The sequence below is a fragment of the Ciona intestinalis genome, unplaced genomic scaffold, assembly GCF_000224145.3.
Source record: "Ciona intestinalis unplaced genomic scaffold, KH HT001243.1, whole genome shotgun sequence".
NCBI classification, from domain to species: Eukaryota; Metazoa; Chordata; class Ascidiacea; order Phlebobranchia; family Cionidae; genus Ciona; species Ciona intestinalis.
Window position 1 is genome coordinate 3,329 of NW_004191564.1, and position 15,341 is coordinate 18,669.

The 15,341-nt window shown below is 33.2% G+C and overlaps 2 protein-coding genes across 2 annotated transcripts; one reads left to right on the forward strand and one right to left on the reverse strand.

The window, feature by feature from the left end:
* Window positions 1-1,431: 1,431 nt before the first annotated feature.
* On the reverse strand, window positions 1,432-10,648 carry LOC101243196. The gene is made up of 6 exons (XM_026840409.1): window positions 10,452-10,648; window positions 9,512-9,942; window positions 8,131-8,216; window positions 7,661-7,797; window positions 3,737-3,908; window positions 1,432-1,864 (listed from the first exon to the last, which is right to left on the reverse strand). The coding sequence occupies exons 2-6, from the start codon at window positions 9,930-9,932 to the stop codon at window positions 1,505-1,507; spliced, it is 1,176 nt and encodes a 391-aa protein (XP_026696210.1). The 5' UTR covers window positions 9,933-9,942; window positions 10,452-10,648; the 3' UTR covers window positions 1,432-1,504.
* Window positions 10,649-13,776: 3,128 nt separating this feature from the next.
* LOC113475733 lies at window positions 13,777-15,061 on the forward strand. The gene is made up of 2 exons (XM_026840410.1): window positions 13,777-14,750; window positions 14,831-15,061. Exons 1-2 carry the CDS (start codon window positions 14,497-14,499, stop codon window positions 14,919-14,921), a joined length of 345 nt encoding a protein of 114 aa, XP_026696211.1. The 5' UTR covers window positions 13,777-14,496; the 3' UTR covers window positions 14,922-15,061.
* The last annotated feature ends 280 nt before the right edge of the window (window positions 15,062-15,341 follow it).

Consider the following 15,341-nt stretch of genomic DNA (forward strand, 5'->3'; position numbering starts at 1 on the left):
TCATAAAAACATATTTATAAAATTTTCGCATGAACCAGCTTGGAATATGTTATAGCGCTACGTGATAGCTACAAAATAAAACATTTTTTTCTTCAAAAAAATGCGGGCTTGGGTTCAGAATACAAACAAGTATGGTCGGACTCAAATCATATAAATATCAAATTTTCGAGTTTTTTTGCGAAAATATAACTTACGCACACATCTATGTAGGTTACTAAGATGTCATTTGTATATAAAAAAAATTAGTTTGAATTTTTTTTTAAATTATAAACATTAATATTTGTCTTAAAAACATATTTTTAGAATTTTCGCACGAACCAGCTTTGAATATGTTATAGCGCTACGTAATAGCTAAAAAATGAAATATTAATTTCTTCAAAAAAATGCGGGCTTGGGTTCAGAATACAAAAAAAAGTATGGTCATATCTTTAATCCCTTGTTCATATATTTTATTTGCACGAACGCAAAAATTATACACGTTATCAAAAATAATATAATCAACAGTAAATACGTACATTCAAATGTGATGTTTTGAATTTAAATAGAGTCTTCGACTGCCGCATCATTTACTTTATCCTATCCGTACGTAAGTATACCTGGGAAACATCGAGAATTTAATTTATTTGTTTCAATTATTACAAAAAGTTTTTTGTTCTTGAAGCCTCTAAGATTAAGATTAGGGCTTTTAATTGATATGCTCGGTCTGCCCCGTATGATCCTGTGTGTTTTCGGATTTGTAAAATTACACCTTACGTGCGAACCACCATAAACGGCTCCTCGTGTGTTATAATATATAGTAGGTTGGGGGAAGATGGGACACCTTTTCAATCTATTGTCTCGCCCAATTTGGTAGTAAACAAATAAAATGCAAAGAATTATAAAATCGTATCCTTACGACTCCCCTAGACCGTTGTTAATTGTTTAAAACACGATCAAGACATTTAGATATTATGTGCTAAAGGTATCCCATCTTCCTCCACCCTACTGTATTCTTTTAAAATTGTTGTCAATTAATAAAGGATTAATAGTACTGATTCGTGGTATCACATAAAAACCTTCATATCCTTTGATTTTTGTAGTATTTGGCAAAATGTGCTTAAGTGTTCCATCTTCCCCCACTCTACTATAATATTAATTTTCTTTTATTACAAGTTTAAATGCATTTAAATATGTTATAGCGCTTGGGTGTAAAATATTAAAAAGTATGATCATAACTTGAATCATATAAATATCAAATTTTCATTTTTTTGCGAAAATATAACCATAGTAGGACACATGTTTATCAATTGATGTTATGGAGTTTTAATATGGCGAACATTTAAAATGAGCATCTTTTAGTTATGCTTTTATCAGTCATTAAAAAAATGTAACAACAATAATCGCTCTATTTCACGCGCAGAACGGCTTATAAGGAAGTAGCACAGATAACATTGAATCTAATTGTATGAGTATATCGAGTAAATAGGAGTTAATACATTATAGGCAAAACGGCTGTTCCGTCTGTTTATCTTGTAATGTTTGAACTATTTTCATTATCTGGTTCTATTTTCGGCAACGGTTTCAACTTAATGGTGGGCGCTCGGCTGTAAACTTTTTCACCAGGTTTAAATATCAGATCTGGACTTCCAAAGTAAGCTATTCTAGCTGCTGCTCCGTAGATGTTATCTCTAGTACGAACTTCTTCTTCAGTATCCGTATAAATGTAATTCAATTCTGGCACGTGTCCGACAGTTGCCCTTGGGTGTATATGTAGAACGTAGTTTTCACTGAGATCATAGTGGCTGTTAACTGCTGCACCGAAACCTTCATACCCGTCGAATGGAAGTGGCCTGTTGAAAGCAAACTCTTCGATATGTACGTCCGGCTGAAAAACAGTGTGAAAGTCCGGTGTCGTGGCACATTGGTTCGCGTACCTGCCTCTAACTTAGAGGTTAGTTCTTCAAAGCTCGCCGCTGCAACCATTGTGGGCGCATGTGTTCTTGGGCAGGAAACATTACGGCAATTGCCCTTACCTAGTGTTCACCGATGGGTTCTCTGAATTGTCAGCCATAGAGAAAAACACATACGTAGTAGCACCTAAGGTGGTACAACGTGTATGAAATTGAACATCCGGGTTATTACGACTGTCGTTTTCCGGCGACACGAGGATAAGGCAAGTTACATTCTATTAATCATTCACATTAATTAAATAAAGGGTTATACTATGGTATACTGAAGCGAAACACAAAAGTTTTATGATTTTTACTTGCGAAGTCCTTATATCTGGTGCTGCCTTGTCGGTGAAACAGCAAATAGTCTGTCCAGAATACTTTCGTTTAGGCATAGGCCATTGAATGTAATGAATGAATGATAAGAATAAGAATTCATTCAATTCCGAAAAAACGACAGTCGTTTCACACAGGTTTAACACCTCGTGCCAGCTTGCGAGTTACCCTGTATGTTACTTTGTGGGTGATTACTTTTTAGGGGATTTTTTCTTTTTTATGTATATGGCTGATAATTTAGATAAACCATGTATGCTGACTGCATAATATTATTGAGCACGTTAGTGGTCATATAGATCCTTTTTCGTCGAACAGTTGTTCTTGTTGTTTTTTTCGTGAATTTTCCGCACTTATCTCAATACTTAATTCTAGCATTTTTATTAATTCTCTTGTTTGAAATCAAATCATAATATATATTTATAATTTTTAGACTGAATTTTCAGATTTAAAACCGCACGATGAGCGATTAATTAACGATTACTTTCCGCATGCACTTTACATAGCGGAAACACTGTCTGGGAGTTTGGGAGGGAACGACGGCACGTGTTGGTGAAATAAGAAATCCACACAACGATTCACGACTGAATCAAACTATTAGCATTTAAGTGGGGACGCATTAAATGCACTACTCTTATACCGTATTATCATTAATCGTAATTGAAACATTATTTTTAATTAAACATCATATGAATAATATTTACTTCTAACATTACCTAATTACTGCGTGACTACGGTTTATCCAATTTCACGGAAACAAGCGATTTTAAGTAACGACAAGGTTAGCAATGTAAGTATACAAGGGTACGGGAGTTGTACAAAGCGTATTTACACATATCCTTTACCATTTACTCAATCCTCATACATAATAATAATAAGTCTTTATAATACATGTAAAAATGCATTCTACCTACTGCTCCACAGTCACCAATGGTAACTGAAAACCGCTTTGTTGGTTACTTCCGGTTTGTTTTTAATCAAGCGTAGTCGACCGTTGTAGTAAAAGGGTTAATTAATACCATGGTCATTAGTTTTAAACGTGCTCACGCATTAGATCTGTGATCTCTTGTATGTATATGGCTGATAATAATAGGCCATTCAATGTAATGAATGAATGATTTTCGGAAAACGACAGTCGTTATCACACGGGTTTAACACTTCATGCCAACTTACGAGTTACCCTGTCTGTTACTTGTAAGTGATTATTTTTTAGGGATTTTTATCCTTTTTTAAGTATATCTGATAATTTAGACAACCCATTAGTGACCACTGCGTTAGAGCAATTGCCGTTAAGTGTCCTGCCCAAAGACACATACGCCCACAACGGTAGCAGCGTCGAGAACCCATTATCTCTGGGTTAGAGGCATGCGCGCTAACCACCATGCCACGGCGCCGTAAACCACTATGCTACATTGTATATAAATGCGTAATATTACTTCAGTAAACTATGGTTATACCGTGTCAAATTGTTTTACCTCCATATTTTGTCTGTAGAATCGGTATAGCCCATCCTGTGCATACGTAAAATATTCGTTTGGATCATAATTCTCAAGTGCTTTCAAATAACTTTCATGGTAAAACTTGTTGGCAAAATATGAATTTTTTTCAACTAGCATGATTCCATCGTTGATGCTCTCTGCATGTTCTCTGGAAAAAAAGAATCATTGCCAATTTAACTTTTAAAATGTAATCGTATATAAAATACGTTGAGTTTTGTTAACATTTGTTATTTAAAAAAGGTTTAGGATTGGATTTAAAATATTTGTCTATATAGCTTTTGGCCAAGCTAGAGAGGCATATAGTTTATTTTGAGCACGTTAGTGATTGAGCACGTTAGTGATCATATAGATCCATTTTCGTACTTATCTCAATTCTTAATTCTAGCATTTATTCTTTATTCTCTTGATTGAAATAAAACTGTATAATATATATGTGCAGGGCAAAGATAAATATTAAATATTGGTGCATGTCAGTCTTCGCGTAAACTACATTACCAACAACTAACAGCATTATCAAATCTAGCTAACCACAAATTGAAGTTGTCTGTTATACTCTGCTAGTGCTGCTACAAGTGAAAGTGTGTAAAAATTGGTACATCTGTCTATTAAATTGGCCTTATTTAAGAATTCGTAGGAAATATTGCTTACTGCTATAAACACAACCAACAATGACTATTAGATAATCCGCAGTTTCCAACTCTACAGTGTTAAGTATAGTAAGTGCCAACCTCATTTCACCAAAGAAAACTACAGTACTTGATTTTACGATGTAAACTGTTCTTGGCAAAATTGTTCTTGGCAAAAATTAGACGAGGAAAGTAATCGTTAATTAATCGCTAATCATGCGGTTTTAAATCTGAAAATTTAGTCCAAAAATTATATATATATTATACCAAATTTCGAATATATTTTCAAAATATTATCATTTTATTATATCAGTATCTTATAGTTGAAAAACCCCTGAGGTATAAATTACTAAATTAAAAGCAAATCTTTCAAAGTTTGGCAATGAAAACATACAAAACTACAATGTGGGGGAAGATGGGACTCTAAATTGAAATATATTTACATTAGCAATGTTCTGCAACTTGTAGTTAACCTACCGAGTTTAACAGGCTGTGCTAGCTTCTTTGCCATGTAAACTTCTTATATATAACGTTAAACCGATATTTTTTGTTGTTTTTATATTAAATTAAAGTCATATTGACCCCTGTCTATTTTCTTCATGCTTATATCTCAGTGTTTTTTACAAAACTAAAACTAGTTTTATGTGACAAAATCAAACTGTACGAAATATTCCAGGTTGTTTTATGAAGCTATGAAACAAGTTTAATCGTTCGCACACGCAAACTAAAAAAATCATTGACTTTACTATGATTTAGCGAGCATTAAAAAATAGCACCTTATTATTTCGCATTTTTTTACCTGTTCAAAATATACTGTTTCTATTTTACATATTTTTTTAATATTTAAAAACAATAATCAGCTTTGACGGGCGTTTTATAAAGTCGTGATAATACCGTCGAATAATTCTGTAACCTTATTTTCCTGATTATCATTAAATGGGGTCCGTAAAGAGAAAATAAAATAAAGTCTCGTCTGACAAAGTGTCTCATCTTTCCCGACCCTACTATACTATACCATCAGAAATTATTAGCTTGGTAATTAGTTTATGTAATAGTATATTCTCATGTCTACGAATCTTAAAAACTATTAGAAACTACATTTATTATACAATATGAGTGGATATGCTGCTCTTAACTGCTAAGTACTATAGCAGAAAATGTCTTCGCGTTTTCAGATTTTTTTATATACTCTGAACGGCAAAAAGGGTGGCTTATTAAATCAAGGAGAGGACCAAAGATAGTGGCTTAGTATTGTTTTTTCTCAATCTTACTTTAATATTAGGTAAATTTTTACAAAGATACCGTAAGTTTCGTTACCGGGTACTTAATAAGTTAGAGAGCCAAAAAGTAAAATTACGGCAATTTGCAAGCAAAACTGCAGCTAGATATATATGTTATGCACTATATTTTATTGTTATGTATTTTTGTTTCTATTTTTAGTTTAAACATGTTTCTTTATGTTTTTGGTTGGTATACTTGATAGTTTCTGTTTTTTTATTCCTTTATCGGTAAAATGTTCAATAAAAGTTGATTATTTATGTGAGGTTTATTATTGTGATAACATATAACGTAAGCAGAAAACCATTTTATGCGCAGAAGTGCTTGGTTCCTGCAAAATTGCAATATTCAGACAAACAAACAGCACCCAGATACGATAAAATTGTATGCATTGTGATCCGTAATAGCGGCGACTATGACGTCATGGACGTAGGGACAATGGAGTTTGGAAACGCATGAGTGATTTTACCGGATATAAAATTAATTCAAGTCGTCACGTAAAACTAATTTAAGTTGTAACGTAAAACTATATTAAAGTCGTAACGAAAAAATAATTTAAGTCGTAAGGTAAAATTAAATTAAGTTGTAACGTAAAATTATACTTTTGTGAGACTAACATCTAAAAATAATACAACTTGTGATATAAAAATAATACAACTTATTACAATAAATGCGATTTATTCGTGTTGTATTTTGACCTGATTGGATCCCCATATGAACCAGGTCACCTGGTTAAACAAATAATGTCGCTTTGTTATATATTCCAACTTTTAAAAATGTGGACGAGACAGATTTAATGCCCAGAAAATAGAGCTGTATTTCACACAATCCTAATATACATAAACAGTTTATGTATTCTTTGTCAAACTATGATATCGCAACCCCCAATAGGTTTATTTGCAAAATATAACAGCAGCGGCCTCGATTTTATTAAAATGTAATGTTTATATTATACCAAAGTCCATAGAAATCACAAGTTAAGCAACTAACTTGTGATTTCTATAGACTTTGTATTATACAAGTCCATCCATTAGAGCTTTGCTCTCTTGTTATTGTTTTTTTGTTCGATTTTTCGCTTTTATCTCAATTTTTATTTTTAGCATTTATTCTTTAATCTCTTGAATGAAACCAAATAATAAAATATATTTATAATGTTTAGACTAAATTTTCAGATTTAAAACCGCACAATCGGCGTGTGTTCGCCGAAGCGTAGACGAGTGCATTTTTTCTGAAGAATAAAACGCGCATCTTCGAAATTTTGGCTGTTTGAACAACAACGTACTGTAGTTTAGAAATTTGGAAACTATAGCAGTAGGCAAGCCATAGATTTTTTTAAACTTAATTTTTAAACCATACAATATTATTTCGTGTTATTTACGTGTATTCCCAAAGCACCCAGATAATAATAAATACACTTATTAATCAAAATTAACAATAATTTTATACTGTTCCGTCTTACCCTGTGTGTTTTCGAACTGGTTAAATTACACCTATGGTGTGCGAATCGGTAAATATCTTCTCGCGTGTTCTTTATATATTTTTGAATTGTTGTTAAACGACTGTCGTTTTCCGGCCACGCAAGGATAAAGTAAGTTACATTCATTCATTCATAATAAAGAAATGATAAAACTATCATTTGTAGCGTACGTTTAAAGGTTATTAAGATATCCTTCAACCCAATGATTACTAATGAGTTGTTTGATAGTACTAAATCGTGGTATAACCCAAAAACCGAAATGTATTTTAAGGTATATTATTGGGCATTAAGTTTTCCGTCTTACCCCACTCTACTATAGAATTATTTTATTACTTTGTTACGAAGTCGTAACATACGCGCCCCCATTAAGTTCTCTTTTATTGTACAGGCTTCTTTTTTTCCATTGTATCTTATTTATTGGAGCTTCATGCCTTTTGTGATCCACAAGGCTCACAATATTTTCACTTAATATATATACGCCGCATCGTACATTATAGGGTATATCAAAGTAAGGTTTACCGTCCAGCAACGAAAGAATAGTGGCGAAGGGGATCTAAGCTTTTCAGTAAAATAACGTCGTTATCCACATATATTCCTCCATGCTCAAGTAGTTTTGTGAAACGAACTATATCTGTACGTGAATCCGGTACCGACAGCTGTATGAACAATCGGTGTATGGCAAGAAAATAAAACCAAAACTGCTTGTATTGCACAGTAAAACATATCATTTGTAGAGAATGTTTAAAGGTTTGTAAGATAGCCTTCAACCCAATAGTCACCAATCAGCTATTGAAATTTTCGGATTAAAATACCAAACAGCACCGAAAACAATAACCTACAAAGTTATACATATGGTAACCCATAATAAACAGGTACGATTGTGTATGTAACAGGACACCTGTGTTATAAATTTTAGCATTGCCTCGCCATGCAAATATACACAAGTAAAACTCATGTGTTCATTTAAACGAATATAAAAATATACTGACGTGTACTCCGTTGACATATTCTGGATCTTTCACTTTAACCCACTGAAGACACGGTATCTCTTTTTTTGCTCGTTCTGCGAACTTACCTACATATAGTAGGATGGGGTAAGATACATAGAAATTGTATGTACATGTAGGGGTGTTAAATGATATAAAGGCACCACCAAATTTTCTAAATACAAAACAGCCTTTTCGAAAAAGCCACGTAAAATCAACCCAAAAATTATAAAATACTGACTTCAGTTGGTTTTTATTTTTCGATTGAAAATAGTAACATACCGTAAGATTACGCCGGCTCATGACGTATACTACAAAAAAAACAATGTTTTTTGCTTAGAAAATAAACTGTAAATATTTTCTTGTCTATAGTTTCGTATTACCTATACACATGGCGCCATGCCTATATATACTATGTCAATAAACTCTTAAGGGTTGTGGCTTAGTATTGTTTAAACAATAATTGGTGTTGTTGGAATTTTATTGATAAAACTTAGACCTATAATAAATTAAAATGATAATAATTTCGTATCGCAGTATTTCTTATAATTTATCCAAATGCCTGTGACTGAATTTAGAATATATTTTTTTTCATACGAATATATAGGGGAATATGGGACACCTTTTCACTCTATTTTTTCGTCCTAATTGGTAGTATATAAAACGCTTTCAAAGAATTATAAACCCATACCACTGTTAACTATTTAAAATACAATCAGGAAATTTAAAAATCATGTGCTAAAAGTGTTTCGGCTTCCCCCACCCTACTATATATCTTGTTATTATATTTGTCTTATTCTTATATATAAGTTAATAAATAAAAACGAACTTTACAAACAAACAATGTTTGATCAAATACTCTTGCAAACTATAAAGTGGGGCATAATCAGAAACAAAATTGAAAGATTGTTCATAGTATTCTGCAACTTGTAGCCAACCTACGGAAATTAGCGGACACGGTCAGTTTCTTGCGTCAGCTTTATATTTTAAAACGCTATTTTTGTGTACAAAATCTACAAAATATTTTATCCTATATTATTAAACTACGATACGGAATTGATGATTCATATTCACAAACTTTATAATTTCGGCAGTTTTAATATGATTCAGTAAACGTATACAATTCTTATTAGTTCTTTTAGCTATTATTCGTTTAATTTGTATTCGAGCATAGTAAACTTTTTTTTTTAACTATTATTCGTTTAATTTGTTATCGTTTAACACCGACATACTTGACAAAAGTAACGGCCTTTACAGCGCAGTTTGTTGAACTTTGAGAATACTGTCAAATACTACTATTAGTGTAACATTTGTTTTCGTCAATGATAAAATGGGACCCGTAAGAGTAGATTTAAATTTCTATTCCTAGTTTTACAATATGTACTTGTGGGAATAGTAGTTGTGTAGTAGATGTAGATCACTTCAGGCTGTTGTATGCTCGCCATTGACCGTAAAGTTAAATACGTGACAGCGTCGAATGGCACCCTGTCCCCAATTCGTACAAGGTGCACTATATTTGGAACTTTATATTTTTTTCCGGATTCGTCAATTTTTCTCTTTTTCGCCGAGACCCCACATATTATGGGCACTAGTACTGGCAGTGTCTCACGAATGGTGTAATTCTTTGCGGGCGGGGATTTTAGCAATTGGCCCTTAAATTGCCTAGTTACTTCTTGCAGTTGTTTCTTTTCTGAGTTGAGTGGTTCTTTGCTCTCCCAGACTATGTTCTTCCATAAAACTCTAGTTAAGAGTATTACAAGCGCCACAATTAGTACAACGAACCACTTCTTAACCAATTGATTCATTATTTGTTAACTGAAAACAAAAAGGTCTTAGCAGTAGAGAAATTTAAAACAAAAAGGCACAGCTCTAATGAGTGAACACATAATATAATTAAATGGAACATGTTTAACTTATTTACTACCACGGCCGACTAAGCTTGATCAAAAACAATTTATAAAACCAATTTCGGTAATGTTAAGTTAATATTAATTTTATAGTAGGGTGGGATAGGACAACTTTTCACTCTATTTTCTCGTCGTCCCATTTGGTAGTAAACAAAGAACATTCAAAGAATTATAAACCCGTGTTTGAGGTGTTTGGTCCGGGACGTTGCCTTAACGGCCAATCGCGGGCCTGTCTGATGTCGTAGTCTGCTCTAAACTAAAACCACTGTCTAAAATCGTATATCGTTTTAATAAAAGCAAGTATAAAAATATATGTTCTAAAATATAAAAGGAGCAATGACCGATAAACGAGTTAACGTACACCGATACAATGTAACTACTAAGAAAAACCTTGTAAATTTAAACTGACTGAAATACCTCTTTGCAACGACACAGAGTTCTGGTCCAACGATACAGAAAACGACGAGACTTAAACGCGTGAGCAATCAAAGAAACCAAGCGTGAAAATGTGGCTTCAAAATCCTCATACCCACAACGTAACAGTATCCTCCAGACTCCCATAGACTGTTATTTATTGCTTAAAACACGATCAGGCTAAAGTGCATTATCTTTCACAATATAATATAATTATAGTACAATGGGGGAAGATAGGACACTTAAGCACATATTGCCAAATATTTCCAAAATCAAAATATATAACGGTTTTTGGTTAATACCACGAATTAGTACTATCATTTCTTTATTAATTGACACCAATTTAATAAAATATAATAAAACACACGAGGAGTTATTTAACTTTCCGCACAACAAGTGAAATTTTACAAATGCAAAAACACACAGGGTAAGATGGGACAGTTTAAAATCATTGTTAATTTTGATGATTAAGTGTATTTAAAACAGGAATATACGTAAATAACATGAAATAATACTGTACGCTTTGAAAATTAAGTCTAAACATTCTTTTTCTTGCCCTACTGCTATAGTTTTTAACATGTTACCACAGAAATAAAAAAAGAATAGAACGCGCATCTCCAATGTCGGCAAAGGAGAGAGCACGATATATTCTCTCTCTTTCACGGGTCCTTCCCTTTTATTATTGTAGTCAATGAATTCGAGGGCGTTTTATGTAGTTTTTCTTCATTTTTTGACTTGATTTAAAGTTATAGGGTAAAACAACCGTTTGCTTAAAGGTTTTTAATTAAAATTATTAAATAATTATATTTCCTAAAAAGTCGTAAACTGTAAGCGTTAACCTACCAAATAACTAAACTGGCCTAATAAACTTGAATAGTTGGTGCAGTTTTTGAAATAAACAGCTAAACCCTCCTAAAACTACCATGCGCCTATTTTTTTACAATGGAGACCAAGCGAAATGGGGACAGAGTTGGGGTCACGTGAATAGAAAAAAGAATATATCACGGTTTTGGAAAGTTGCGCGTTCTACTCTTTTTTATTTGTGTGCATGTTACCTATACATTATATTATTGCATAACAATTGGTATTGTTAGAACGACAATGGGTAATGTTCGAACATCAATGGATAAATTTGTATCCTACAAATGTATATGAACTTGTATTAACAGAAAATTGATTATAACTATTGATAAAGTTTTTATTTTTGCTACGAATTGGGTATTACTACTCTGTTTTTGACACAAGCCCCTTCTTATAAATTAACACCAAGTGCAAATGACCAAACTTCGAATATATTTTCAAAATGTTATCTTTTTATTATATCAGTATCTTATAGTTGAAAACCCCCTGAGGTATAAATTACTAAATTAAAAGCAAACCTTTCAAAGTTTGGCAATGAAAACATACAAAACTACAATGGGGGGAAGATGGAACTCTAAAATGAAATATATTTACATTAGCAGTATTCTGCAACTTGTAGTTAACCTACCGAATTTAACAGGCTGTGATAGTTTCTTTGCCATTCAAACCTTATATATATAACGTTAAACCGATATTTTTTTGTTGTTTTTATCATAAATTAAAGTCATATTGACCCCTGCCTATTTTCTTCATGCTTATATCTCAGTGTTTTTTACAAAACTAAAACTAGTTTTAGGGGAAAAAATCAAACTGTACGAAATATTTCAGGTTGTTTTATAAAGCTATGAAACTAATTTAATCGTTCGCACACGCAAACTAAAAAAGTCATCGGCTTTACTATGATTTAGCGAGCATTAAAAAATAGCACCTTACTATTTCGCATTTTTTTACCTGTTCAAAGTATAATTCTGTAACCTTATTTTCCTGATTATCATTAAATGGGGGTCCGTAAAAAGAAACTTAAAAGAGAGTCTCGTCTGACAAAGTTTCCCATCTTCCCCCACCCGCTAGAATCGCTAAATTCTCGTGTGTTTTGTTATATTCTTTTAAATTGTTGTCAATTAATGAAGGAATGATAGTACTAATTCGTGGTATTACCCAAAAACCGTCATCTATTTTGATTTTGGGAAATATTCGGCAATGTGTGCTGAAGTGTCCCATCTTCCCCCATTCTACTATATATATTTTATTAATATATGAGAGAATTTATTTTCATATTTTTGATTTATATTTTTACTGTAACGTAAACAGAGCCAAAATGTTAAGATAACCGACTTACTAAGGGATTCCTGATGACGCGTTGAAGTTTACTTGGCTCGCGTGCTTTGTTACCATTAACTACTCGTTAACTATAGGCAACTTTATACACTAGGGTTTATATAACTGTGTTCCGTTAGAAATATTTTATGAAGTGCAATCGATTAATTAAGGTTTAAGATACATTTTGGATTTAGCGCCATTAAACAAACAAAAAATTAATCGTTAATTACCAGCGCTAATTAAGCGATTGTTGCACTATTCCATAGCCTACTCAATACATTATTGAGTAGGCCATGCACTATTCTTTATAAAACTATGCTTGGTTAGAAATATTCATTATGGAAATAATTAATTATAGGGTTTAGTACACCTTGGATTTAGCGCTTTTGGTCAAACAGAAGAGTAATTACTTAATTGCTAATTATGCGATTTATTATTCAAAATTCTAAAATTAAAAAATATACAGTATGATTTCTTTACAAGCTTTACACGGAACTTAAAATAGGTTTATGCCTCATCATCTATTCTAAAGCTGGTGCTCCGTAAATAGTTCCACAATCTCTATGTTCAATGCGCTCCGATTCCGATTATTATTTTGTACCAAGCAATACTCCAGCTGTGTGTTTGTACCACAGAAATAAAAAAGAATAGAACGCGCATCTCTAATGTCGGTAAAGGAGAGAGCATGATACACTTTCTCTTTTTTACGACTCGTTCCCCTTTACTATTGTAGTCAATGGAAGCCAGGGCGTTTAATGTAGTTTTTCTTCGTTTTTTGACTTAATTTAAGTTTATAGGGAAAAATAACTATTTCCAAACATATATATATTTCTAACAAACTGTTTGTTTGAACGTTATTAATTAAATTTATAAATTAATTAATTTTCCTAAGCAAGCGCTAAAGTGTAAGCGTCAACCTACCAAAAACTAAACTGGCCTAATAAACTGGAATAGTTAGTGTAGTTTTTGAAATAAACGGCTAAAACCTCCTAAAATCACTGTGCGCCTATCTTTTACAATGGAAACCAAGCGAAATGGGGACGGAGTTTGCAGTCACGTGAATAGAAAAAAGAATATATCACGGTTTTGGGCAGTTGCGCGTTCTACTCTTTTTTATTTCTGTGGTTTGTACCAAGCAATACTACAGCTGTTAGTCTATTGAATGGACCATTGTGAGTAGATTTCCGGCGGAAAACCAATTATACAGTATATTGTTACGTCCGAAGACGGTGGTTTGGTTCGGGACGCTGCTTTAACTGCCAATCGCGGGGCCTGACGCTATCTCTATAAGTAGGCCGTATAGATATACCTCTAGTAGGCCGTGAACTCAACAATAAAAACATGTAATTTAATAAAAACAGCATAAAAATAAATGGCATTAAAACAAACGCTAAACTGTTACACCACATAAACAATAACTAAATCCGACAATAATATACTCGATACGGCTTTTACTCAACGATTCGAGTATAGTTTAATTCTTTTATTAAATATAGCGATTTTTAGACATTGTAAATGGCGTTGGACAAATAAGATGTTTTCGGAGAAAATTATGGGAACCTAAATAAATTATTGTATTCAGGAAATACATGTTATACAACGCTAAATCACTGCGATTAAACTGGATTAATAATACTTAAATGCTGTACTGCACAGAACTAAAATAGCTACATTGAACTTAGCGTTGCGGTGAACAAAGGAAATGGAGATAATGGCGGTTCTGTCACGCATGGTTATATTGGAATGGATTCCGCACTAAGATGGAAACCCCACTGTATCAACCGCATCAAGACTGCGACTATGTCCCTAGCTTAATGCCGTGCGGTGAGCTGTGAGCACACGCTGGGGTCTGAATCCTAAGTCCCTGATGTGGCTTTATACTGCCAAGTTGTACGACCAATGCTCGCCCTACTGCGTGGTGTGGGTCAGAGCAAAGTTCAGCACTACCTTGCAGGAAAAACTCAGAATGTGCCAGCGACTTGCATGCCTCAAAGGTACTTCTTGTTTCAGGACAGCTCCTACAAGAGCATTAGAGGCACTTCTCAACCTTAATTCCTCCCCAGCATCTTCATCTACAAGGCAACGCGGTCTACAGATCCCATTGCCTGAAGATGCTGAAAGGTTAAGATTACTACACTTCACACATACATTTGTAACCGCAATTCAAAGGAGATCAAATCCCTTTCACTTCCGTACGACAGATGCATCCTCTCGCTGCACTTCGATCAAAGTCTTCAAACCGTAATTGAAGATCGGAGTACTTTTAAGCCACCAGACCCTATGTACTGGTGAGAAACACTTTTTGCTGGAAACAATTTTCCGGAAACAAAACAATACGTTTTACAAAAATTGTTTCTTACTTGGTTTTTGATTTTTTTTCTTTTACCGTTACATGGCAGCATGGAGCTATAAATGAAAAAATGATATAAATTTTTGAACTTTTCTCCTTAACTGCATCGACCATAATACGATGTGTAATATAAAGTAATCGTCATAATCGACTGAGTTTATGAATTGAACTACCCTCCACCTCCCTTAAACAATTCTCGGATTTGTATTTCTATGTACAGACAAATTATCCCACGCCACATTGATTTTTTTCAATTTTAATTTATGTACATAAATAAAATCACAATTTTAAAGAAGAAATCAGTAAAAACGAATCGGAATATTCAACATGTATTTATCTAATACAGAAACTACCAAATCAAA